Source organism: Lutra lutra, chromosome 6 (genome assembly GCF_902655055.1).
Source record: "Lutra lutra chromosome 6, mLutLut1.2, whole genome shotgun sequence".
Taxonomy (NCBI): domain Eukaryota; kingdom Metazoa; phylum Chordata; class Mammalia; order Carnivora; family Mustelidae; genus Lutra; species Lutra lutra.
The window spans coordinates 106,136,109-106,163,805 of record NC_062283.1 but is presented as its reverse complement, the minus strand read 5'-3'; the positions used below and the strand labels follow the sequence as shown (position 1 = coordinate 106,163,805).

The 27,697-nt window shown below is 33.4% G+C and overlaps 1 protein-coding gene across 2 annotated transcripts in view; it reads left to right on the top strand.

Annotated features, from left to right (window-relative positions):
- Window positions 1–27,441, top strand: part of IBTK (inhibitor of Bruton tyrosine kinase) — a 94,887-nt gene extending 67,446 nt beyond the window's left edge. For both annotated transcript variants that reach the window (XM_047733565.1, XM_047733564.1), the window contains exons 23-29: window positions 497–660; window positions 1,957–2,049; window positions 2,722–2,865; window positions 12,409–12,555; window positions 23,377–23,448; window positions 23,855–23,987; window positions 25,040–27,441. In XM_047733565.1, the coding sequence (XP_047589521.1) occupies window positions 497–660; window positions 1,957–2,049; window positions 2,722–2,865; window positions 12,409–12,555; window positions 23,377–23,448; window positions 23,855–23,987; window positions 25,040–25,171 (885 nt within the window). In that variant the 3' untranslated portion in view covers window positions 25,172–27,441. The remainder of the gene's footprint in view (window positions 1–496; window positions 661–1,956; window positions 2,050–2,721; window positions 2,866–12,408; window positions 12,556–23,376; window positions 23,449–23,854; window positions 23,988–25,039) is intronic.
- Window positions 27,442–27,697: the final 256 nt, after the last annotated feature.

The window sequence follows — 27,697 nt, the reverse complement described above, 5'->3', positions numbered from 1 at the left end:
AATCTTCTATCCTGGCAATGGAAATAGCCATTTTAGTAACTTCTTTGACCTACTGTAATGGCAATTCTTTCAGGGTTTCTTTTGAGCTGTCAATATTATTTAACTTTAATTTTAATCAGAGTGAATTATATGACATTAATATGAAACAAAACGAAAGTTCGGCATAAAAGTCATGGACATTAATTTTAAAGTTATTGATTTATAACTTATTTGAACAACTTCATTAACATTTTTCTTTAATATTAATGTTAATAGGGATTTAATGTGCATACTTACTTCCCAAAGATTATTCCCAAAGCTCATGATAATTGGGTTATAGTCACTGATAAGTTTTGAGAATTGGTTAAGGTACTAAACTAGAATGCTGGATAACTATTGTTATATTATGCTTTAATATAATTTAACCAATATTTATTAAGTACCAACTATATGTTAGCTACTATACTAGGTGCCTGCTCTTACTCATTTTTAAAATTTTTCTTTTTTTTATCTCCAGGGGAAAATTAAACCATATGTTAATGGTATACCTCCTACATATTCTAGAGAAGATTTAAAACCATGGGAAAAATCACCAATTCTTAATGTATCTGCTCCACAGACCATTCCAAGTAACAGAATTGATACTACAAGCTCTTTAAGTTGGGTTGCTGGGTCTTTCAGGTAGGATTTTTGTTTTGTTGTGTGCCTATTTGAGAAATATTCATTTTAGTCCAGTGGAAATTTTAATGAAGCACATTTTACAAGTACTAATGTAAATTTCTAATACACAGAAAATTACCTATATGCATACAAATTAGTAGCCAGCTAAAATAAGCACTTTTTTCCCCAGAATTTAGTTCCCTTTGTACTGTCATTTGTGGAAACTGGCAAATACTACATGACACAGAGATATCTATATCTAGATGTATTGATTTAATAGCTGTTTTTTTGATAGTCTTCCTGAATGGGAGTTTTAACTAATATATACTATTTTGTCATTTGTAGGCTTATTTTATCTTTTTTTTTTTTTTTTTAGCACATTAAAGGGTATTTAAGTTCTCACAAAATGTATTGTTTTTCAGAGGACATTCATTTAATATTTTTCAGAGGACATTCATTTAATATTACACTGTGCTTTGACTTGCCTATATTAAATCCATGTTTTTCTTTTGTTTGGAAAAGTCAATTTTTTAAATTGGAGTAGATAGAATGCAGTATTCTTTTGAAGTGTTTATTGAGTTGTGCTTCATCTTTATATTACCTACTATGGTTTATCATAGGCTAAAAGTGTTAATTGACTCACAATTATATATTATATAATTATATATATATGACTCACAGTTATTTATATTTATGTAATTATTTTGAAAGTACTGTATTTTACAAAGTTGGAAGACCAGAACTAGACTGTTTTATTAAATATGTTTTAAGACTAATTCGCTTGGGGTAATGTCAACAAAATAGATTGGCTATGTCTAAAGGTTGTAGAATTTTTTTTTTCTCATTATATTATGAACTCCCTCAGCTGGGTTTCTAATATTATTGAGCACTCCCAAGCTTCACTGTTAAATTTTTTGCTGTTAACATTAGACAGTAGTAAGACTTTTGTTAGAATATAATTTGCAAAAAAAAAAGAATATAATTTACAAGTTCTGTTCATCTTAAAGGATAAGAATTTATGCATAACTTTGATTACTTCTGTGTGAGTTGGATAAGAATCAATCTATCACTCTATTGCTTGGCTTTTTTTTTTTTTTTTTTTGAGTTTCAGTTAGATATCAGATGCATTTTAGTTGTTTTATGTATACATAAAAGTAGCTTGCATTCAGAGTATCCTTTTTGAATTTGGCCATAGCTGACAAACCTAATCGTCTTATTATCAATCTTATTTATAGTTTACAGTTTCAGTGAAGTTTGGGGGTTGGACTTTATGGAATCAAGAACTGTGTTGTAAAGTACCTTTTATATGTATTTTAGTCCTATCAGCCCTCCTGTCATGGATCTCAGAACCATCATGCAGATTGAAGAAAGTAGACAAAAATGTGGAGCTACACCAAAGACAAATTTGGGGTTGGTTAAAAAAATCATAAAAAAGGAAAGACTGTGTTGTTTCATAGTTCTGTTCTAAAGAATTGGAAAGGCCTACTGGACTTTTTTTGTTTTTTTTATATTTGATATTTAACTCACATTATAATCTCTTTCCTAGGCATTCTTAACATTTCTTTTTTTTTTTTTAAAGATTTTATTTATTTATTTGACAGAGAGAGATCACAAGTAGACAGAGAAGCAGGCAGAGAGAGAGAGAGGGAAGCAGGCTCCCTGCTGAGCAGAGAGCCTGATGCGGGACTCGATCCCAGGACCCTAAGATCATGACCTGAGCCGAAGGCAGCGGCTTAACCCACTGAGCCACCCAGGCGCCCCATTCTTAACATTTCTTAAATATATGCTAAAGATTGAGTTGGATTGATAGTCCAGCTCTTGTGGAATATGGTGTTGATTGTCAAAAATAGGCCTCTAAAATGATCATTGTAGATATTTTTGATGCAAGTGTAATATATTAGTAGGAAGCCTCATTTGTAGCTATTATTTGATTATTGATAGTGTAAATTGTTAATGTCTCTGTTGAATCTTGTGGCCATTTTGATCCAATAATAGTAAAATCATATCAGATAAACAGAAAGCAATATAATTACCTATAACCTTCATTAAGTAGAAATTAATGCTAATTCATTTAATTTCTAGCAAAGTGATTTCTCATGGAGTTAAACTTTCTCAGAAGCAACGAAAAATGATTGCAATGACTACCAAAGAAAACAGTTCAGGAATGAATAGCATGGAAACAGCTTCACCTGCTCCTTCAAAAACTCCAAAACCAGCGAATGCATGGTATGCTTTAAATTCTATTAAAATAAACAGAGATCTGTGCATTAGCTTGCAAGGTAGTTCTTGGCTTCTCGGTCTCCCTCCCATCTTTTCAAATATGTCATTCCTTTCTTTGCTTTTAAGTTAAAAATTAGACCTTATATAGTAATTTTTTGTTTTGATATTTACATCATGGTTTCCAAAATTTTTTGTACATAGATACAATTTCTTCTTAGTATTCTTTATTTTTTGTATTTGAGATAGAGCAAGAGAGAGAGCAGGAGCTGGGGGTAGGAGCACAGGGAGAGGGATAAGCAGGCTCTCCACTGAACAGGGAGCCTGATGTGAGGCTCATTCATACCAGAGCCAAAGGTAGATACTTAACCTACTGAACCACCCAGGCGCCCAACTTCTTAGTATTCTAATTAGTGTGTATAGCTAAAGTAATTTAAGGAAGCAGTCTTATTTTTTTCGTTTGTTTTAAGAAACAATGTATATCATAGAAAAATTAGATAAACACAATTTTTTTTTACCACCTTAATTTCTTTGTCCTTCTGGATACATCATGAATATCTTTATGTTATAATTACGGCTTTCATCATCACTTTTAAGCAGGGGTATTTACTTGCTCTAAGTTTACTCCATTAGAGTTTACCTGAAATGGCAGGATTAATAGGAATAATCTCCAAACAAAAAGGTGAGCTAGCAATTTGAGGTATATAATATAGGTTGTACCTCCTGCTTCCCTTCCAGCCTCCCTTTTCTTTGTAGTTTATATCATTAAAAACTAAAAAGGAATTCTAGAGGAAAAGTATATGGATAGTGTGAAGGGCAAGAGATTCATTGAACTCCCATTTCCTCCTGAGGACTGAAGAGGGTCTTGGAGTCTACCCTTTGTTGGAGGGAATCCTTTCTTTGCTTCTTTTATTTATTATTTATTATTATTACTATTATCTTTTTTTTTTTTTTTTTTTTGAGAGAGAGAGAGAGAAAGTGAATGGGGTGGGGAAGCGGGGAAGGGCAGAAGAATAAAGAGAATCTTAAGCTACAGGCTCAGTGCAGAGCTGTACACGGGGCTCAGTCTCATGACCCTGAAATCATGACCTAAGCTGAAATCAAAGGTTGGGTGGGTAACCCACTGAGCCACCCAGGTGCCCCACCTTCATTGCTTCTAATGCCACATTTTCCTACTTGTAAGATAATAGTTTTCCTAATTCAAATGTAAGTTACTTTGAAAAGCGTGGCAGCTCATTTTGAGTGCTACCAAATGGACTAAATCAATGTCAGAGCTACTTGTAGATCTAAAGCATGATCACAGGAAAGAAGGTAAAGTAAGAGGTGGGAAAACCCAAGTAAAAAGGAGAAAAATTTGAGAGAATTAGTTTAGTAGAATGTTTTAATTCATCAGTATTTGTTGCATACTTCTATATATGAGACAATATATGGTAGACTGATTTGGTCATGGCCTCTGTAGAGTTTGTGGGAACACTGAATTGTGTTTTCCCTAAAGTATGGAAGAGTCCCCAAAAGTTCTTGGATCAGTTCTCAGGACACTATACTGCAGTCTGAGAATGAACTATGCACATGAGGAAGCTTTGGGCCTAGTAATATAGTTTTAACCATGCTATTAATCAGTTTCATTATTTAAAAACAAAAAGTAGAAGAAGATCCTAGGGAAGATGGTTGATTAGGAGGACTAGAAGAAAAACTAGCTGGTAAGCTCTTGGATATCGGTCTGAGCAATATTTTTTGAAGATTTATTTGAGAAAGAATGTGTGTGCACAAGTCAGGGGAGGCACAAAGGGACAGGGAGAGAATCTTAAGCAGACTGCTGTGCTGAGCAGAGAGCCTGATATGGGGCTCAGTCTTATGACCCTGAGATCATGACCTGAGCTGAAACCAAGAGTCGATGCTCAACCAACTGAGCCACCCAGGCACCCCTGAGTAACGTATTTTTTTGAATTGTCTCCTCTGACAAGGGCATCAAAAGCAAAAATAAACAAATGAGACTACATTAAACCAATAAGCCTTTGCGGAGTAAAGAAAACCAACAAAACGAAAAGGCAACCTACTAACTAGGAAAAGATATTTGCAAATGATGTGATTGATAAGGATTTAATATCCAAATTATATAAAGAACTCCTATAACTCAATATCAAAACAAAAAAACCCAACCAAATTTTAAAAAATGGTCTGAGGACCTGAATATACATTTTTCCAAAGATGACCTAGAGATAGCCAACAGATACCTGAAGAGATGTTCAACTAGTCATCTAAGAAATGCAAATCAAAACCACAATGAGCTATCACCATACACCTGTCAGAATAGCTGTTGTCAAAAAGACAATAATAACAAGTGCTGGTGAGGCTATAGAGGAAAAGGAACTTGTTGCTGGAATGAAAATGGTGCAGCCATTATGAAAAACGGTATGGAGGCTTCTCACAAAATTAGAAATAGAGCTACCATATGATCCTGCAATTCCACTTCTGGTATTTATATGAAGAAAATGAAACACTAATTTGAAAAGATAAATATAGAATCCTGTGTTCATTGCAGCATTATTTATAATAGCCAGGTTATGGATACAACTAAGTACCATTGATGGATGAAAGGATAAAGATGTGGTATATATACATAAAGTGGAGTAGGAGCCATTAAAAAGAATGAGGTCTTAAAAAAAAAAAAAAGTTAAAAAATGAAAATTTGCCGTTTGCGTAAGATTAATGGATCTAGAAGGTATTATGCTAGGTGAAATAAGGAAGAGAAAGACAGATACTATATAATTTCCCTTATATGTAGAATCTAAAAAACAAATGAACAAAACAGAAACAGACTCATACATACAAAGAACAATCTGGTGGTTACCAGCTGGGAGAAGGGGAAGAGGATTAAAGAGTCAAAATAACACACTTCTGGTCATAAAATAAGACACGTAGATACAATGTGTAGCATAGGGAATATAGTTAATAATGCGTAACTACTTTGGTGAGAGATGGTGGATTTATGGTGGGTGATCACAATGTGTATAAATATTGAAACACTATGTGTTGACTACCTGAAACTAATTAATGTATGTCAGCTATACTTTAATAAAATTAAAAAATATAAACCAATCAATAGCAGTTTTATGGATCTTAGGATACCAAATAAACTTAATTATAATTTTATTCTGAATTATCAAAGTGAGTTATAAAATTAATCATTTATGTCCTTATAACTTAAGACTATTTTTGGTATCTGAAGTATCTTTTAAAGTTCATTTCTGCTAAATTCTTCTGAATATATAAACTTCTTTCATTTGTACTCATTAAACAGTGGGCTGAGGTAACTTGATAAAATATATGTGTATAAGTTATATGTGCCAGTATGTACATAAAAATAATTATATATGGGTGTCTGGGTGGCTTAGTCAGTTGAGTGTCTGCCCAGGTCATGATCTTGGAGTCCTGAGATATGAGCCCTGCATTGGGTTCCCTGCTCAGTGGAGAGCCTGCTTTTCCCTCTGCCTGCTGCTCCCCCAGCTTGTGCTCTCTGTCTCTCATGTTCCATCTCAATTAAATAAAACTTTTAAAAAAATTGTATATATATAAAATAAGGATATAAAATATATATATATGTATATATATATTTTGGTTATGGACATTTTATAAGTTAATGGCACACATAGGGCATAAATACATGTAATATATTCTAAAAAATAGAATAGGTTTGCTTTCCTGCAAATTTATAATTATTTATAATTTATAATTTATAATTATATAATTATAATTAAATTTATAATTTATAATTCTTGCCAGTATGAATTTAACTTTTTTGGGAATTAATCCAGTGATCATTTGTGTCCACTTAGTAACATGACCACTTTGTTCTCTGAGTAAAGAAAATAGAAAAAAGAAATTAAAGTTAGGCATAGAAATTATTTACATTATTATTGCTTATAATTTTGACTCTAATGTTAAGGATTCTGAAAATGATGCTAAGGATATGATGTAGTTCTAGTGTATTAAATAGTAGCTAAGGGTTATCTTTTAAAAGTTATTTTTCTGAGACTTTAGAAGGAAAGAGATACTAAGCCTGTTATAACTGATTATATGTCTTCATGTCAGAACTTCTTTGTTCTCATTGTCTCCTTTTTCTTTTAGATCACAGTTTTGTTAAATGCTCTGAAAATCATTGATAGTAAGACTTAACATTGCATTTCTTTGTATCAGCTACTGGTTTAAGTATTTTTTTATAAATTAACAATTTGATCCTCATAACAGCCATTATGATGATGGAGATGGTATTAGTAACCTCATGTTATTGATGAGGAAACACAAAAGTTAACTTCCCAAGGTCAGAGCTAAAATTTGAACCCAGGCAGCCTAGCAACAGAGCTTATATGCCTAACTCTATTATCCTGCAAATTGTTTTTGCATTGATTGTAAAATACAACACTGATTGTTGAATTAAGCAATTGATATTATAAAAATCTGAGTAGCAAATCTTTGAAAGCTGAATTAGTCTGTATAGATTTTTTAATTTTTTCCTGTTTTTTGGTATTATTCTAAAATATATTTCACTTTCAACTAATTATCAAAGTATTACATCTGTGTGGGTGTGATTCATTTTGTGTATTTAGATCAACCTAATTTTTATATCCTCTATTTTTTCAATGTAAAATTAGGTTTGCCTTTTTTTTTTTTTAAGATTTTATTTATTTATTTGACAGACAGAGATCACAAGTAGGCAGAGAGGCAGGCAGAGAAAGAAGGGGGGAAGCAGGCTCTCCCCTGAGCAGAGAGCCCGACACAGGGCTCGATCCCAGGACCCTGAGATCATGACCCAAGCCGAAGGCAGAGGCTTAACCCACTGAGCCATCCAGGTGCCCCTAGGTTTGCATTTTAAGTAACTTTTTATTAAAACAATATATCCTTAGAAGTACAGTTATAATAAGTGTATAGGTTGAATTTTCACAAACTGAACACATCCTGTGCAACCAGCACTTAAACCAAGAAGTAACATTACCAACATCTTCTGAGTCCCCTCCTGCCACCTTTCTACGTCTCCTCCCCCTGCACCAATCTACTATCTTTTTTATCATCCACTATCCTGACTTCTCTTTCCATAGATTTTTCTTTTAATGCATACCGATAGAATTATGTCTGGCTTCCTTTTGTTCAGCATATTTATGAAACTCATTCATATTTTGATGAGTACTAATTTCTGCTGTGTAAATATACTGCAACTTACTCATTCAGCTTTTGTTTGCATTTGAATATCTTTGTTATTTTACTATTAGGATTAGTGTTGCTATAGATGTTCTAGTTCATGTCTTTGTTGAAGTACTTTTGTATTTCTGTTGGGTATATAACTAGGAATAACTGGATCATAAGATATGCATATATTTATTTTTAGTGGCTGTCACAGAACAGTCTCATCAATGGTATATGAGCTGTGCTTTCTCCACCTCTTTACCAAAACTTGGCATTTTTTAGCTTTATTTTAGTCATTTGGGAAGGAGTTCAGAATTATTTTTCTATTCTTTTTTTTTTTTAAAGTAACTTTATCAAGGAATAATTTATGTATGGTAAATGCATTAATTTTGTGTATAGGAGTTTTGACAAATGTATGATCTGTGTATTTACCACCCCAATGAAAATAAAAAATATTTCCATCATTCTAGTACCTTTTCTCAGTCTCCACCTATGCCATCATTGATGAAATTTGTCACTATAACTTAGTTTTTGCCTGCTCTCAAACTTTACATAAATGGCATATAAGTACAGTTATGTTCTGTATTATGTCTGGCTTTCTGTCATTCAGTATAAAGTTTTGGAGCTTCATCCATATTGTTGCATTTATCTGTAATTTCTTCCTCTTTTGTTGAGAAATACTGGGTTTCCAGTATATTTTTATGAAAAAAAGTTATTATTTATGTATAACTCATAATAGACATGTTTTTATTTCTCTTGGGTAAATACTTAGGAGTGGAATTGCTGGATCATATGTTAAGTGAATGTTAGACTTTATAAGAAAAGCACTAAACAGTGTTCCCAAATGGTCATGTTTTATATTCTGCCAGCAGTGAGTGATAATTCTTGTTGTTACATATCCTTTCCAATACTTGGTACCCTTAATCTTTTTCATTTTAGCTACTAATAGATGTGGTTTATTTCACATTTCTCGAGGGCTTATTGGCTGTTTTCATATCTTTGGGATACATATTCAGATCTTTGCCTTTTGTTGGTCATATTTTGGATCATAGGCCTTTTCTATAAGATTTTTCTACTTTTTCCTGTTAATGTATGTTTTATATTGCTTTTTTTTTTTAACTGTTACACCTACCTTGCATTCCTTGGAAAAAACCTCACTTAGTCATTGTTTATTATCTTTTTAATAAATTGCTGAGCATTACCCTTATCCCAGGATGTTTTCTTCAGAAAGTTCTCTTTTATCCTGGCTGCCTCCTCCATTCCAGTGTCAATCACTCGTGATTTTTCTTCTTTAACCACAGATTAGTTTCAAATCTTATAGAACTTTATATAATGAGAGTGAAACATAATGTAATTTTTTCTGTCTGGCTTCTTTCATTCAGCATGTTTTTCAGTTTCATCTGGCTTGTGTATACCAAATATTTATTCCTTTTTATTATTCAGTATCTTCCAAGGTATGAGTATACAATTTGTGTTTATTCCTGTTGAATAGTTTTTTGCAGTTATGAATAAAGCTGCTGTTAACATTCTTGTTTGGGCCTTTTTACAGGCATATATTTTAATTTCTCTGGATGAATAGTAGAGACAATTGTTGGATTATACAGAAGATGTATGTTTACTTGTTAAGAAACTGCCAGACCTTTTCCCATAGGATTAGTACCATTTTATCTTCCCACCAGCAAGAGCATTGGTTATTTGATATTCTTACCAACATGTGGTATTGTCAGTTAATTTTACCCATTCTGGTGGGTGTGCAGCAGCCTCTCATTGTGGTTTTGTGTTTCCCTGATGAATAATGAGGACTGTTTGATGTGCTTATTGGTCATTAGCATATCCTTATTTGTGAAGTGCCTAGTCGAATTGTTTTTGCTTGCTTTTTGAAATTGCCTTGTCTTTTACTACTTATTTTTTAGTTTTGAGTTCTAGGAGTACTTTAAAAAAAAAAAAGACTAGGGGCACCTGGGTGGCTCAGTGGTGCCTTCAGCTCAGGTCATGATCTCAGGGTCCTGGGATCGAGTCCCACATCGGGCTCTCTGCTCTGCAGGGAGCCTGCTTCCTCCTCTCTCTCTCTCTCTGCCTGCCTCTCCGCCCACCTGTGATCTCTCTCTGTCAAATAAATTAAAAAAAATCTTTAAAAAAAAAAGTATTTATTTATTTGAGAGAGAGAGAGAGAATAAGCAGTGGGGAAAGGGATAAGCAGGCTCCTCACTGAGCTGGGAGTCCCATGCAAGGCTCAATCCCAGGACCCTGGGACCATGACCTGACCCAAAGGCAGATGCTTAACTGACTGAGCCACCCAGGCACCCCTCTAGGAGTTCTTTCTTTTTACAGTATGGATAGAAGCCATTTGTCAACTATGTGTTTTGCAGATTTTTTTTTCTTTTTTCTTTCCCTTTTTTTAAAAAAAAATATTTTATTTTCTATTTTCTTAATGTCTTGTGATCAGAAATTTTAATTTTGGTTAAGTCTGATTCACCATTTATTTGGTGTTTATTCCTGTATAAGTCCTAGAAACCTTTGCTTACCACCAAGTTATGAAGAGAGTGTTTTGTTTTCTTCTAGGATATTTAGTTTTTACATTAGGTGTGTGATCCACCTTGAAATAATTTTGGGATATGGTGTGAGATAAAAGTAAAGGTTTTTTTCTTCTATCAATCATTTATTATAGATAAAATACTTTTACCACTGAATTGTTTTGGGAATTTAATTAAGAAATTGAAATGACTGTGTATATGAGGATCTATATTTGAGCTCACTATTCTTTTCCACTGATCTGTTTGTTAATCCTTATGTCTGTACCCCTCTGTCTTGATTACTCTGACTTGTTCTGTCTTCTTCCAACTTTGTATTTCTTTAAGAATACTTTGGCTAATTTAGGTTTTTTATATTCCTCTATAAATTTTAGAATCAACTTGTTAATTTCTACAGTTAAAAAAAACTGGTGGGATTAATTCAGTTTTTAAAATAGAGATAGGTCTATATATATTTTTATTTCATATTTTTGTTACCTTTGATAAATATTTTTTTAAAAGATTTCAGAGAGAAAGTGCCTGAGGCGGAGGGGCAGAGAGAGAGAGGGGAAGCAGACTATACTAAGCACAGAGTTTGACCCCATAACTACAGAGATCATGCCCTGAGCTGAAATCGGATGCTTAACCAATTGAGCCACCCAGGCACCCCAATAAATTGTTTTTTATCAAATGTATTTACATAAAGTAAATATAAATACTTATAATCTTTACTTTTTTAATTCCAGTGTTATCTTATATTAGTTAGATAACCCTAATTAATGTATTATTTAGATAATCCTTAGATTATCCCTAAACAATGGCTTAAAACAATCAGTTTATTGTCTTATAGTTCCTTTAGGTCAGTCTTCACTGAGTAATTGCTTATGGGTGTCCCTGGCTCAAGTATCCCACACTGCTGTAATCAAGGTTTAGCCAGGGCTATTGTCATTTCTGATCCTGACTTGGAGAGGATCCTTATCCAGGTTCACTCAGATGGATATAGAATACTGGATTGATAGCATTTTTTCCTAGCTTTCATCAAATTAAAGATGTTGTTCCATTGTCTTTTGGCTTTCCTTGTTTCTAATAAGCTAAGAGTTTCATACTGTGTTATATTTCTTTCAAGATTTTCTTTTGATCTTTGGTTTTTAGCAGCTTGCTTATTACATATCTTAGTATGGTTTTCTTTAGATTGATCTTCTTTGGAGTTTGCTAAAATTCTTGAATCTTTATATCTTCCACCAGATTTGGGAAATCCTTGGCTATTGTTTCATTAAATATTTTTGTCTGCCATATTTCTAACCTCTCTTTCTAGTGCTCCCAGTTACGCTTATGGTAGACCTATTGATATTATCTTATAAGTACCCATGGCACAATTTTTCTTCAGTCTTTTCCCTTTGTTTAGTTTTAAAAATTTCTGTTGATTTATCTTCAGTTTTACTGACTCTTTTCGAATTGGCTATTACATCCATCCAGTAAATTTTGTTTTTTAAATATTGTATTAAAAGTTCTTAAATTTCTATTTTGTTCTTTTTCATAGTTTCTTTTCCCTGAGCTTATTCTTCAATTTATTCTGAGCATTTTTTTTTGTTGCTGCCTGGGGCATAGTTATAACACTTGTTTTTAATATCATTGCTAATTTCAGCATCTAGGTTATTTTCAGTGTTGGTCTCCATTGTTTTTTATCACATCATTTTGATTAGTTCATGACTGACAGCAAGAATTTAACATCACATTAAAAACTAATTTATATATCATCACTGTGAAATTTTTATATACATTCTCTCCCCTTTCTCCTGGTAATTCCTAACAATGACCTTTTAAAATGGATGTTTTAACTGATTTTTGTTCTTTTTTGCAGGGCATCTTCTCTGCATTCAGTTTCATCCAAGTCATTCCGGGATTTCTTAGAAGAAAAAAAATCTATTACTGGCCATAGTTCAGGAAATCATGTCAAAAAAGTTTGTTTTAAAGGAATAGAAAATTCCCAGGCTCCAAAAGTTGAAAGGTAATAAGTTAAAAATTTTTTACCTTAAAAAATTCTGTGGTGGTTTTACATTCTGAAATCTTTAAAAATTTATCAGGCAGAGTTTTACATATTCTTTTACATTCAAAATTAGCACATCTACTTTTTTGAAGCTTTATTTTGGTATAATTTTCTTACAGTAAACTGTATATACCTTGAGTGTACAATTTGATGTTTTGGCATATGTATGCATTTGTGAAACCATTACCAGCTATATTCAAGACAATGACGATATAACCATCATTCTCAGAACTTTCCTCATGCCCCTTGGTGATCTCTTTCTCCCTTCCTCATTTTGCTCTCTATGCAGCAGCTAATCCTCTTGTGTCAGTAGAGACTATGTTGTATATTCTAGTTTTATACCTGTAGGATCATGTAATCTGTACTTTTAAAAATTCTCTTTTACTCAGTATATAGTTTTTGATTTATCCAAGTTGCTATGTGTATCATTAGTTCATTCCATTTTACTACTGGGTAGTATTTCATTGTCATAAAGCAACCTATATCTATCTGCATCTGTTGATGGACGTTTGGGTGTTTCCAGTTCTTTCTCTACTTATTTTTGATACTAGTTTTTAAAGTTCAGTGTATTTTTTTTTTAATTTTATTTATTTGACAGACACAGCGAGAGAGGGAACAGAAGCAGGGGGAGTGGGAGAGGGAGAAGCAGGCTTCCTGCTGAGCGGAGAGCCCGATGCGGGGCTCGATCCCAGCTCCCTGGGATCATGACCGGAGCCAAAGGCAGATGCTTAACAATTGAGCCACCCACGAGCCCCAGTTCAGTGTATCTTAAAAGATGTTTCATAGGGCGCCCGGGTGGCTCAGTAGGTTAAAGCCTCTGCCTTCAGCTCAGGTCATGATCTCAGGGTCCTGGGATTGAGCCCCGCATCGGGTTCTCTGCTCAGCAGGGAGCCTGCTTCCCCCTCTCTCTCTGCCTGCCTCTCTGCCTACTTGTGATCTCTGTCTGTCAAATAAATAAAATCTTTAAAAAAAAAAAAGATGCTTCATATTTTATTTATTTATTCTTTTATATATTTATTTATTTATTTTAAATTTTTTAAAGGTTTTATTTATTTATTTGACAGACGGAGATCACAAGTAGGCAGAGAGGCAGGCAGGGAGAGAGAGGAGGAAGCAGGCTCTCCGCAGAGCAGAGAGCCCGATGTGGGGCTCAATCCCAGGACCCTGAGATCATGACCTGAGCTGAAGGCAGAGGCTTAACCCACTGAGCCACCCAGGCGCCCCTAAAAGATGTCATATTTTAAATGACTACATGGAACATGAAAATCTAATCATAATTTAAAAAGCAATTTTCTAATAAAAATAGCTTTTCTGCCATGGTATGTAAATTCTCTTAATCATTGTTCAAAAAAGAACATTCTTGGAGCATTAGATAGTCCAGTGTTGGAAGAAAAAACCGTGTTTCAAGTTGGTTGACTAAATGGAATTTTTTTTTCTTCTTTCTGCTAATATGACGTCTCCCAAAGATACTATTCCTTAAAGTATTTTAGACAAAACAAAAATGTAATTAAGAACGTCATACTGTGTGGGGCACCTGGGTGGCTCAGTGGGTTAAAGCCTCTGCCTTCGGCTCAGGTCATGGTCCCAGTGTCCTGGGATCGAGCCCCACACCGGGCTCTGTGCTCTGCAGGGAGCCTGCTTCCCTCTCTCTCTCTGTCTGCCTCTCTGCCTACTTGTGATCTCTGTCTGTCAAATAAATAAAATCTTTGAAAAAAAAAAAAAAAGAACGTCATACTGTGACCAGATTAATATTTTACATAATGATAAAGCTTTTTAAACACTATTTGTTAGGCCTTTTTCCTCTAAGCCAGTTTTAATGTGAAATCTTATGTCTAATGTCAGTATTATCAAATAGGTTAATATAAATTTCTCTGATTGAATTAAGAAGAGGGGTCTGGGAACAATACTATAGTTCAACCTTATCATATCTGCCTTGTAAGCAACTCCGGAGGAACTATCAAAGTCTTCTAACAACATTGGAAATTACTGATTTAGATGAACTCTTTAAACATTTTCATTGTTGATATTGTGACCGCATGCCTTATTATAATGTACATTTGGGACCAAAGATCTTGAGCCATTTACTTAAATGATAAGGAAAATCAGAGATCAGAAAGAATCTGAAGAAATCATTTTGTCTATCTCCCTATGTTTTTGAAAACTTTTATTAGTGGAACACTACAAAAATCTTAAATGTAATTCTAACATATAAAATAAACTTTTTATATGTTTACTTATGAAAAAGTGAGAATATTAAGGCTGGTTTGTTAGGGTGATAAATACAGAATTGGTTGTGATTTAAGACATTTGTAGTTTTAAAATTGACAAGTATTTAGAGTTACAGTGATAAAATTAATTTAGCCCCTGCCTGTAGAGAACACAGTCCAAAAGAGAAACCTCACACTTGTAATTAAGTGTATAAAATATAATGAAAAATTGTATCAACCTCAACTTTTATTTCAGCATTTGTCTGATATTAAGAAAATTCTGACTGAAATTTATAAATGGTGTAAGATTCTCTAAGAGCATACTTCATTTAAGCAGAGATGGCGGAAGAAATTTTCTTCTTGAATTGGTATAGAAATGAATTAACCTGGCAACAGAAGTTAACATGTCAGTGATCTTTAATGTATTAAAAGTATTTGGAAAAAAAAATATTTGAGTGCATATTTTTTTATTAGTATCAAAATGTATTTCAGAAAAATACTAACAAAGTTTGGTGAACATTTTATGATACACTGAAAATGACTGAACTAAACAATGTAGAGCTATTCAGTATTTTGTAAGTTGTATTCTTAAAAGATGTTGAGTGAGGGGCATTTTATTCCATTCCTAAATGATAGGTAGGCTTTTAAGTGTTAATAAATTCTCAGAGTAAAAATGTTTATTTTCAACTACATTTGAGTGCCACTGTACCCATACACTTGGATTTATGTTTATATATTTATTTCATAAATGTGTCTATTAGGTACATAATTCTAAACAAATGTTTTAAAAAGTCATTATCTGTATATCTCATTACATATTTTGATTCCAAAATTTTTTAGAAATTTAAAAAAAATTGGTTGTCACACACTGTAATGATCCTGCATCTATCACAATATTTTTAAAAATTGAATACAGTATAGTCTTTTTATTGATATTAGAGAAACATAAGATTACTACTGGTTTTTGTAAGTTGTGTGATGAGTGGTGTAGACCAGGCATTTAAATAGAAGACGTGTAACTTCCCTATTTTCTTACTGTGAAACACATTAAGTCTGCCTCTATTTTTATTCATTTTTTTCCTTTCTTATTTTGCACTCAAAGAGTTATTTTTCCTATGTATGGTTAATATTTATACCTGTGCTGATATCTTCTCTCCTTTCCACTTTAAAAGCCTTAAGCTGTTAATTATCCCTCTCTTTTCTTGTGGATATTCAGCTTTGTCCTTTTAGGTAGATACCTCCCATCTGGTTGTATACATGCTTATTAGATCTCTCTCATGTGGGCTGGATGAGGTAATGAATCCCTCAGTCATCCCCCACACTTTCTTCTAACAGTTGTCCTATCATTACCAATCCCCTAATCCCTTCACAGACAGATTTCTCAAAAGAGCTATCAGCTCCCAATCACTTCTTAATCCAGTCTGACTTCCGGTCTCCCATTACTAAACTGAAGCAGTTCAGATTAAGTTCAGCAATGACCTCCATATTGCCAAAAACATGAACTTTTTATATGACTCATTCTACTTAAAGTTCAATTACAGGTCATATTCTCATTTCATTCTCATTCTTTCTCCACCATTTCATGAGCTTCTATTTTCAGTTATCAGCTATACACTAAAGACTCAAAAATCATATTGCCTGCTCACAACTGTCATCTGAGCTTCAGACTTATTCAGCTTTCTTCTTCATAACTCCATCCTACTTAGATGTTCAGAAATATTTTAACTTTGTCTAAAACTAAACAGTGTTTTCCTCAAACCCCTTTCATAAAATCAAAATTACAAAGCAGCCCATTCTTCCTGATTTTTCTTCCAAAATTCTTCCTGATTTACCCAAAGAAAACAAAAACATGAATTCAAAAAGTTACATGTACCCCTGTATTTATTGCATTTTTTTTTACAATAGCCAAGATATGGAAGCAACCCAAGTGTCCGTCAATTGATAAATGATGTGAGAAGATTGTGTGTGTGTGTGTGTGTGTGTGTGTGTGTGTGTGTGTGTGTGATGGACTATTACTTAGTCATAAAGAAGAACTAGATCTTGTCATTTGTGAGAGCATGGATGTATCTAGAGGGTACTATGCTAAGTGAAATAAGTCAGACAGAGAAAGACAAATACCATATAATTTCACTTCTAAGTGGAGTCTAACAAAACAAAAGAAATAAGCAAAACATTCATGTCTATAAATGGGTTTGTTGGTGCCAGAAGGGAGGGGGTTGGGAGAATGGGCAAAATAGATGAAGGGGATTAAGAGATACAAACTTCCAATTATAAATAAGTCATGGAGATGAAAAGTACACCATAGGGAATATAGTCAATAATAAGTAATAATGTATGGCAATAGATGGTGACTACACTTGTGGTTAAGCATAGCATAATATATAGAATTGTTAATCACTCTTGTACACCTAAAACAAATATGACATTATGTTAATTCTACTTCAATTTAAAAAATGCATATATGAAGTCCAGTTCTTCATGAGAGGAATGGAATATTTTATGGTTAGCTGGAAACAAAAAAGTGTATCATAATGCTTAGTTTAAAATAAAGATAAAAGTTCTCTTTAAAAAAATCCATTCTTCCTGAATTTTCTTCCTTGTTATATGTCAAGTCTTTACTATTCCATCTTCCTTCCTTCCAATATTCAGTCTATCATCAGGACACTCCAGTTTTAACTCTTAAATATTCCTTAAATCATATATTAAATTGTATCTCCACTGTTTTTACCTTCATTCAGATTACTATGATCTTTCACCTGGGCCACTTTGAGTAGCCTCCTAACTGGTCTTGCCATAACCTATCTTCCTCTCCTCCAGTATATTGAAGCAGTTATATTCTTTTTTGAAATGGCAGATCTTACTGCTCTTAGGGTAAAAGCTAGAATTCTTATCTGGGCTTTAAGGCCTTCATAGTCTATTTTCTTCCAACCTCTTATCTTTCTCTTTTAACATCTCTGGATTTTCTCTATCTTGTCCTTCTCTCAGTTTCTCAAATACCATTTACTTCTTGCCACTACCCTTTAACTAGTTGACTCTGATTCTTTCAGTCTCTATTCAGTTATATTCTTTGGAGAAGTCAGACTTCCCTTACTGGGTCAGTATTTTATGATATGTTCCCATAGCATTTCTCACTCATCACACTTTTCACAGTTATTAGTGTGATTCTTTGTTTAATGTTTTCAACTATAAGTATTTTAATGTCTGTATATCTAACTATATGGTCAATGAAAGCATAGGAGAGTCATCTCAATGAGAGATTGATCTCTGCTCCTCACTGAATTACCAATGCTTAGAATATTTTCTAGCATGTAATAGAGCTCAGTGAGAACAAGATGAATAAGTTGAGGTAAAATTGTAGCTGTTTCAGGTAACATTTGTTTCTAACGAGTAAGTTATACTGTATGCCTTTGGTGTGTAAATTGTAAGTTATGAGCATTAAGTTCATTTTAATATTTTTACATTTTAAAGATTAACACTATAGATTGAAATTTCTTATTTTCTTTGGGTAAGTCTGTCTTAAAATATTGAATATCTGTGGTTTCATAGTTGATCACTAGAGTGTGCTGTAACATCAAGGCTCTTAATTGTGAAAAGTGGATTCTGCTATTATATGGGTTCGGAAATTGTAAAGGAGTGTATAATAGTATACAGTATTCTACAGGAGTATTATAACAGTATATACTATAATACAAGAGTATTATATAGGAGTGTATAATGGTGTCATGCCATCCATAGCTTGTCTGTTTGGTAAGTGGAAGTTAATGTTTTAAATAGCTGTATATTATCACTGATCACTGTATAATATCATATGATCACTGAGAAGGGAAATTGCTTGACTTTCATTTTTTAATTTCATTATAGAAAATGTGAAATCGTAAGTGAGCTTTTTAAAAAAGAAATAATGAAACAAAGTAAAATATTAATTCACCAAATTATATATGAACAACATTGTGCGTGCCTCTATTAGGTGTATACATAGCAAGTGTTAAATATAGGCCTAGTCTCTTAAATGTTTGAAATATCTAGTTGGTAAGTCTAAATGTGCACACATGAAAGGTAAATGAAAGGTCAAGAATGAAATTGGAATACAATATAACAGTATTAAGTCACAAGCAGTATATGGTTTAAGTGCCAAGTGAGTGGTGAGAGGGGGAAAAAATGACTATGGGTTAGAATTATCAAGAAAAACCCAACTGAAGAAGGGCTTGAGTAATAGTTGATAAACACTTTTCTTATTCAGTGCCAAATATTTGATCATTATATGTATGGCCATAATGAATAATGTCAAAAAAATATTGATCTATTGCCACAAGCTTTTGAACACAGAATGGGATTTTTAAGAGAGCAGAAGTGTAATAGAGATGGTGTAAATAGAGGTAATAGTGAGAATTATAGCTGGAAGACAAATGGTATGTTCCTTTTGGGAATTTGTGTGGCAAGTATAATGGAGTTCGTCTTAGGAAATTCCTCAAATCATGTATTCTTGTTTTAAGTGTAGAAAATACGATTCCCTTCACCCCCCCCATCCCCTCCCCCCACCCCCGCCAAGGCTAGGGAAATCCAGGAATGGCAATGTTATTTGGGGATGTTAAAATGCAGAAAAGAGGGATTTGTGGAATTTATGTGTTTATTGTTACTTATATGTTCTTTTTCATTTTCATGTGTTTTCTTTCATTTTCCTTCCACTTAGGCATCCCTTTATGTAATTCTGGGCAGAAAATTATCTTGTGTTTCTTATTGGTAAGGAAAGCTACTTGCGAGGCAAAAGTTATTCTGTCAGCTCTAAACATAAAAATCTTTGTAATTAAGCTAATACAGAATTTCTTTAAAAAATTATAAGTCAGTGGTATGAGTAAGAAGTAATTTAGTTATTCTCAAAGTCTAAATTTGGTAAGATTAATGTTGTTCAGTTTGAACAAAAATCCCTGAAAGTAGATTTTATTTTAGCCAGCCTTTTAATGTTGCTTTTATTTTCAGAAGGCTAAATTTTATACAGATTGTCTATTGAGATGTCTGTTTCTGTGTTGCAAATACCTACAGCTTAACAATGCTGTATTTATTATCTGAAAGCTTATCATGTTTTTGATATTTGTTTAATCAAAGCTCTAATAGTTTTGCTTCATTCTAAGATGAAATTTTCATGAACTTTCAGTTGTTTGGGTAAATTTATAGCTAATGAGATTATCCAGTGAAAAAATCAGTAATGGAAAGAATTCTGGGATTACAATGTTAGAAAACAGATTTGAGTTTCAGTCTAACACAGTAGCCCTCTGTGAACCTTTCTGAACAAGATTAATCACATCTAAAATAAGAATAATATCATACAGGTTTATTATAAGGCTTAATATCTGTTAATGCATATGGAAGTACTTTATAAATTATAAAATGTTATACAGGTCAGTTGTTATACTTAAGCTCTGATTGCTTAAGTTTGATTTAACAAGACCTAAATAAGATATTTTAGTCCTGATACTCAGTTTGTTTTAGCCAGTACCATACCATTTTTCACAGCTTGTAACTGCTCTTCTTAATTAAATAATAATGGATTCTACAATATTTTTCCATTTCATTGAAAGTGTCAAACACTTTTAGCCAATCATAGACACTAGAGGGATTTTTGAATAGCACTCAAGTCATTATCTGTGTTTATTCCATGTTATGCTTTAGTGCCCCAGAAGACCTCTAATCTCTAATCTCGGACTGACTTTAGGACCTTTCTTTTCTTTCTTTTTTCCTTTCTTCTTTCTGTCTCTCTCTCCTTCTTTCCTTCCTTCAAGGTCTTTTCAAGGAACTTAACCATGGAATTTGCATTTAGTCACTAAAGTAGCACTCTATTCCATCAGAATGTAGAATTTTTTTCATTCATTCTGTAGCTATTCTAGTCTAGATACTCATCATCTTGTAACATTTATTCCAGTAGCTTTCTAATTCATTTTCTTAGCTTCATTTTTCTCCCGGTTAAACGTTTTTTACTTCATCTTGGAGATTTCTCTTATTTTGATTATCATAGGTCAAGCATCCTATAGATTTCAAGTCCTAGAGCTTAAAACTAAGAACCTATAACTATACCTATTTTCAGTTCACTCAGTACCTACCATCTAGAAGAAAAGAGTTATCCATAATTCAAAGGAATTAGGAACTTTAAAAAAAAAACCTGTTTTCATTTCATACTTAAAGTTCTCTGGCTTTCTTATTCTGTTATTTATTCTTTAATTCCGTTTTTACAAACAACTGTGTTCCAGGTATTCTGTTCGACACACTAGTGAGGCACAGTTCTGTACCTTGAGAGACTAGTCTAGCAGTTAAGACAGATGTGAAAACAATAGCAACACAGTGTGGGAAGCTCTGTAATAGTAGTTGAAAGTTCTGTAGGAGTAGAGAGAAGGTGGTATTTGAGCCAGTCCTTAAAGAATAAGAAGACATTTGTAGTGGAATGGATTCTAAACTAAGGGAAATTATAGAAATAAAGGCAGGTTTATGATAATGGAAAACATACTGTACTCTGAGTGAAAAAGATCTGCTTCATGTTCTGCTTCTGTTACTTCCCAACCTGTGAATCAGACAATTATATATAATATTCTTTGAGTTTGAATTCCCTAATCACTGTAATGGAAATAATACATGTTTTCTTTATAGAGTATTGCAAAGATTAAGTGAGATAAAATATTTGAAAATACTCTCAGTGAATTTATTTGCCCATACATCAGGTCTAAATGTTTTAGCTTTCAGTGCATTTTGTACTCTGGCACTCATGGTTCATTTTAACTTTAGTTCTCTTTTAATCTCTTCCAAACTCTAATCCTGTCATGCTATTAATATCTTTACTTAAGTTACCAAAATCTTTTACCATTCCATATATTTTATAGCCAAAAACCCTATTTCAGTGCCACTGTCCTCAGCTCATGTCAGTTTCTCCTATGAATCCATACTACTTTGTGCAAATTGGTACAAGTATCAGTTGTTTATCTCATATTGTTTTATTATTGTTTATAGATTTTTAAAAAGATTTTATTTATTTATTTGACAGATCGTAAATAGGCAGAGAGGCAGGCAGAGAGAGAGAGAGGGAAGCAGGCTCCCCACCCAGCAGAGAGCCCAGTGCTGGACTTGATCCCAGGACCCTGAGATCATGACCTGAGCCGAAGGCAGAGGCTTTAAACCACTGAGCCACCCAGGCACCCCTACAAATAGATTTTTAAATCTTTCCTCTCAGAGTTTTTAGAGGAAAAGGGACTGAGGTTTTTGTTTTTGTTTTTGTTTGTATCTTCAGTTAGCCACTAGATAGTATTAGTTTTTGACATAGTGTTCAATGATTCATTGCTTGCATATAACACCCAGTGCTCATCACAACATGTGCCCACCTCAGTACCCAGCATATGCCCTCCTCAATACCCATCATCTGGTTACCCCATCCCTCCCACCCCCCTCCTCTCTGAGACCCTCAGTTTGTTTCCTGGAGTCCATAATAGTCTCTCATGGTTCATCTCTCTCTCTCTGATTCCCCCCCCTTCAGTTTTCCCTCCTGAAGGGACCGAGTTTTTAATCAGCCTGATTTTCAGCACCATAGTGCTACACATACCTAACAACTGTACAAATGATCCATAAATAAATCAGGAAGTCAATATTTTAGACCCTGTTTGTTCATTCTCTGACTTTGTATTAAACCTGCCTAGGCCTAAATTTGCTCATTCCTGAAAGAGGGCATTTGATTAATCCTGATAAACTCTAGGTACCTTTCTAGCTATAAAATGCCATAATTAGGCCAGTCTCTGTAGTACCTTTGTTAATTTTTTTTCCCTTACAGGAAAACTTCTACCGCCTCATCCTATACCTCTTTTATTGTCTTTTCCATGAGGCCCTCTCAAATACCAAATCTTTTTTTTATTTTCATAATCCTTGTTAGATAGAGTCTAAATTATTTTCTGCTATATATCATTTTATATATTGTTTACTCATTTTGTGAGTTTGTAGAACATAGAAATCATATCTTATATGTTTCCATCCTATAATGCCTGGCTTATTAAAGTATTTACTCTATTAGTTGTTCATATAGTTTGGCTAATTATCTGGTGTCTATGTATTTTGAAACTTAGTGCTAATTTTTCATTTTTATTCATAAACTATTATTAATGTAAAACTTTATTTACAAAGTTTTCCATATTTCCTAATGTATGTTTGATAATAGTAAATAGTTGTATGAATATTATTAGAAAAAATAGACCATTTCTTGCAACATCTTCCTCTCTGGTATTTTATACACAGGATTTTATAACTACCTGTAGATTCTTTTTTAACGGTTTTTATTTATTTGAGAGAGGGAGCCTGGATGCTGGGCTTGATCCCAGAACACTTAGGTCATGACCTGAGCTGAAGGCAAACGGTTAATTGACTGAGCCACCCAGGCACCCCTGTAGATTTTTTTTTTACTTATAATTTTAAAGGTAAGTCTGACTTCCTCTCATTAGCTTGAATCCTGAGTCAGGACTTGTAATTCTTCCTCTGTATTTCTATTAGTAAACAATTTTACTAATATTAGTAGAAGTTTTAACCTCCAGTTTTGGCATTTGTTTTGCAGATGCTCCACTCATGGTACCCCAGGACCAGAAGGCAACCATATTTCAGATTTACCACTTCTAGACAGTCACAAGTAAGGCTAATTGATTAGCTTTGGAGCCTCCAAAGCTAAGCTGTTGTTTAGTAGTGAAAGATAATACTAAAAATTGGGAGTAGTATACTGAATAGAATGAGTTTTCTGACTACTGTCTACTCCATAGTTTGAGTTACCTTTCTGTTTGGTTATATCATTTCTGTTCCATCCAGCCTTTTGGTGTTTCCTAAAGTTTTCTCTACAGCACTGATCCAAATAAAATATTAATTCTCCTTGCTTCTCTTTCTCACCTCACCATTCTGTAAAGAGAATGCAAAAGCTTCCAAGTCCCTTCATATTGTAGGTCACTGGGAAAAAAATGTAACACTGTTTAATATTTAAGAGGAGAACTTATATGCAAAAATTTGCAGTGATGAATGAGAACTCATTGTTACTATTCTTTTAGTCCCTGGCTGTCTTCTTCATTGACTGCTCCTTCCATGGTAGCCCCAGTCACTTTTGCATCTATTGTAGAAGAAGAACTACAGCAGGAAGCAGCTCTTATCAGAAGTCGAGAAAAACCCTTGGCTTTGATTCAGGTAGGTAGTGTGCCTTTATGGATTTAATTTAGAGAAGGGCTACATTACATTTCATCTTGAGAAAATTGTTTTCATCACAAAGGTACATATATTTATCATGTTAAAATGTAATATAAAACTAAGGGACTCAATAGTATTAATTGAAGGAATTCAGGATAATTAATTTAGAACAAAGAAATTGTCACAGGGGTAACTTTTTTTTTTTTTTTTAGCACTAGTGATGCTTTGGACTGTTTTTAGTTTTTTTAAAAGTGATCAATAGGGCACCTGGGTGGCTCAGTCTGTTAAGCATGTGACTCTTGGTTTCGGCTCAAGTCATAATCTCAGGGTCATGAAATCAAACCCCTTTTCTGGCTCCACACTGGGCAGTGGAGCTTGCTTAAGATTCTCTCTCTCCCTCTCCCCGTCCTGCCACACTCATGCATGCTCTCTAAAAAAAATAATAATAATAAAAAATTAATAAAATTCTATATACTATATAGTATATATATTTTATTTTATAAATATATTATATATATATATATATATATATATATATATATATATATATATGAAAGTGATCAGTAATGAACTTGGCATTATCTAGTACTTATGGATCAGTAAGTGTTCTTAGGTTGTAGGCCACAGATACCAACTTTGGCTAACTTATGGAAAAGAGAAATTATTAGAGGGATATTAAAATTCCACAGATTTAGTTGAAAGACCAGGGAGCCAGGGTTGGAAACAGATAAGACCCATAGTTGTCCTGAAGAGTTAGGAGACTTGGAAGCAGAAAGTATCTCACTGAAATTATTGGAATGAATGGATTCCAACAACTATTTTCAGGGGTTTTTTTTCTTTCTGCTTGAGATTAAAATTCAAGGGCGGGTGGGTATCTTATTATTCTTCTTTAGGCTTTAAGCCTTCTACTTGCAAAGGGAATAGCAGGATACCTAATTTAGTTCTGCTGCATTGTATTCATAGAAAGTGGTACTTCCACAAAAGGAAATTTAAAAGCTAATATAATCCTGCTGAAAGATTAAAGCAAGTTTTTTTTTTCACCCTTTTTTCAGATTGAAGAGCGTGCGATACAAGATTTATTGGTTTTTTATGAGGCATTTGGCAACCCTGATGAGTTTGTCATTGTTGAAAGGACACCACAGGGACCACTAGCAGTACCTATGTGGAATAAGCATGGATGCTAATTTGCTCTGGAGATGAAATGCATTTTTCATCAGTCATGATTGTTATAAAGAAGAGCTATGGAAAAAGAGTTCTTACAAATTTGGTAACATCATTCTAGATAGAATGAGAAAGGATCTAATTTCTTTAGTGCAGCTTAGGTATGTAATGTTTGTATGATAAAAACAAATGCCACAGAATTGTGATTTAATAACTTTTTATGTAAAAATGTGAGGGGAAAAACTTCACTAGGTTAAAAGTTTAAGTAGAATTATTTCTTCTGAACAGTCTGAAAAGGAAAACATGAGTGATTGAAGTATAAAATTTAAGAGTGAGGAATGAAAAATAACTTTCCATTTGAGAATTTGGAATAAATAATTTAGAAGATATTGCCAAATATCTGTTGTCACTCTTTTTTTTTTTTAATATATTCATGAGCTTAAAATATGAGTATCAGCCATTACTTCTGATCCATTAATTGCCAAATTTTGTGTTTGCAGTTGTAGTTTGTTTTCATTCTTGTCTTTTAATCAGGCCGTCAATGTTCCAGGTCTGTTTTAAGTGTAGACTGCTCAAATGCTGCATTATTTCAATTTGTACAGCACATTTTGCATTAAATTATGAAATACAGTGAAAAGAGAATGTGAATACTATTCTGAAGCTTAGTCCAAGATAATGGTTCCTTTATTAAATTTGGAGTCATTGTGTGTTGTTTGGTGGGGAGGGGAGACCGTATAAAAACCTGATTATAAATCAATTTCTCGAAATATTAAAGTTTTCCAAAATAGATGGTTAATTATACATACAAGAATTAATAGTTTTGAAGACTCTTTACAATATTATGTAATCAGAAGTTCTCTGAGCCTGAGTTATATGAATAGACATATGCATTGTTTTCTTTACAGTATGATGTTTGGTTTTGAGTGGTTAAATTTGTTAAAAACAAATGTTAAATCTGTGCTCCAGTAAACTAGACAAATTGAGAAGGTTAATGTTCTCATTTCTGAAACATAATCCTAGGGGAACATGTAGGCAATTCATTGCTGTAATTCAGGTGATGGAAATATATCTGATACTAACTTAATACTTGAGGTTTAGCTCTATCTAAAACAGCAAATTTGTAAGCATATGTGCAATAAAAAATAATCTTGATCCATTTTAGTGTTAACATGTCTTTGGTACTATATTGACATCTACCATAGGAGGAATTACTAGCCGGTGTTGTTTGCATTGATGCTGTGTGTTCATTCCTTCAGTGCTTGAAAAAGGCAGTTTTCCTAAGATGCATCTATGATAAGTTTTATATTATGTTTAACTAAATTGAAAAGAAATGGATTTTGTAATGTTTTATTGAAGTTGCAGGAAAGAGGCCTTCTGAAGTAATTGCTTTATTTCATATGAGGCTTTGATTCTTAATGCATATTGGGATCGTTAACATTTAAAGATGCTATAAAGTGGTGGTTTTCACAGTGCACTCCATGTTGCCTGGAAAGCACCCTAAAAAGCCTTTGTTGGATGAGATTTGAAGGAGGGACAGGGCTAACTGAGTCTGTGGGTCTTTAGGCATTTACAAAGCTCCACCGGAGTGTTGCACTTTCTGGCCCATTTTATATAGTGAGGTGTTACATAAAATTTCATTGGGGGGAAAAAGGAATTCTTTTGCTAGTGAAATGAAAGATAAGCATGCTATACACTGTAACTTCCATAAACAGTTCCATGAAGATAGTAACCTACTACTTTACCACCAAAAAGCCCAGGAAAGGGATGGTCCCCCTCCCCCCCCAAAACAATATTATTCTGCCTGTAGTATTTAATTCATCTTTAATCTCGATTTCAAGACTTAACAGAATTGAAGAAAATCTGGATATTGTCAATTTAAAGGATCAGAGAGTGAAGAGGTTTTTAAGATTGACCAAAACAATCGTAGAACTCTTCAGCCTGGAAAGGTGATGGTTAATGGAGATAGAGTGGTAAAATAAGAATATTTTGAAAACTTGCAAAATTGCCAAGTCTACCAGTCAAGTAAATTTTTTGAAAAAATACTAGGATTTCGGACCTCTCTTAAAGTTCAAAAGAGGTAACTTTTAAAACAAAGTTAAGAGATTCCTACTTTATATTATATAGGAATGACAGAGACAGTTGAGAAATACTGCTAGTCAATATCTAGGTTTGTTCTATAGCTCTTGGAGATTGGGTGTATGTGTTTGTGCATGATAAGGGTGTTAATAGCTATTTCATAAAATTTTAGATCTGAAGAAGTCTAATACATTAACCTTGCATATTGTCTTCATTTTATTAAAAAAAAAAAAAAAAAAAGCGAACTCCAGAGAAAGTGACTAAGAATGAAGCCTATCTTTTCAGTCTGATTCCCCTAGAACTGTGCCTCCTAGAAATTAGCAATTTAACCAAGACTGAGAACAAATTTAAAAAGCACTTAGAAAAGATAAATGTAACCAGAAGCTTTCAGAATTGTCTAAGAGAGCTTTTCAGATGAAACTAAAACAACCTTCTACCAAAGAATTGAGAACAAGTGATCCAGGTACTGCTTA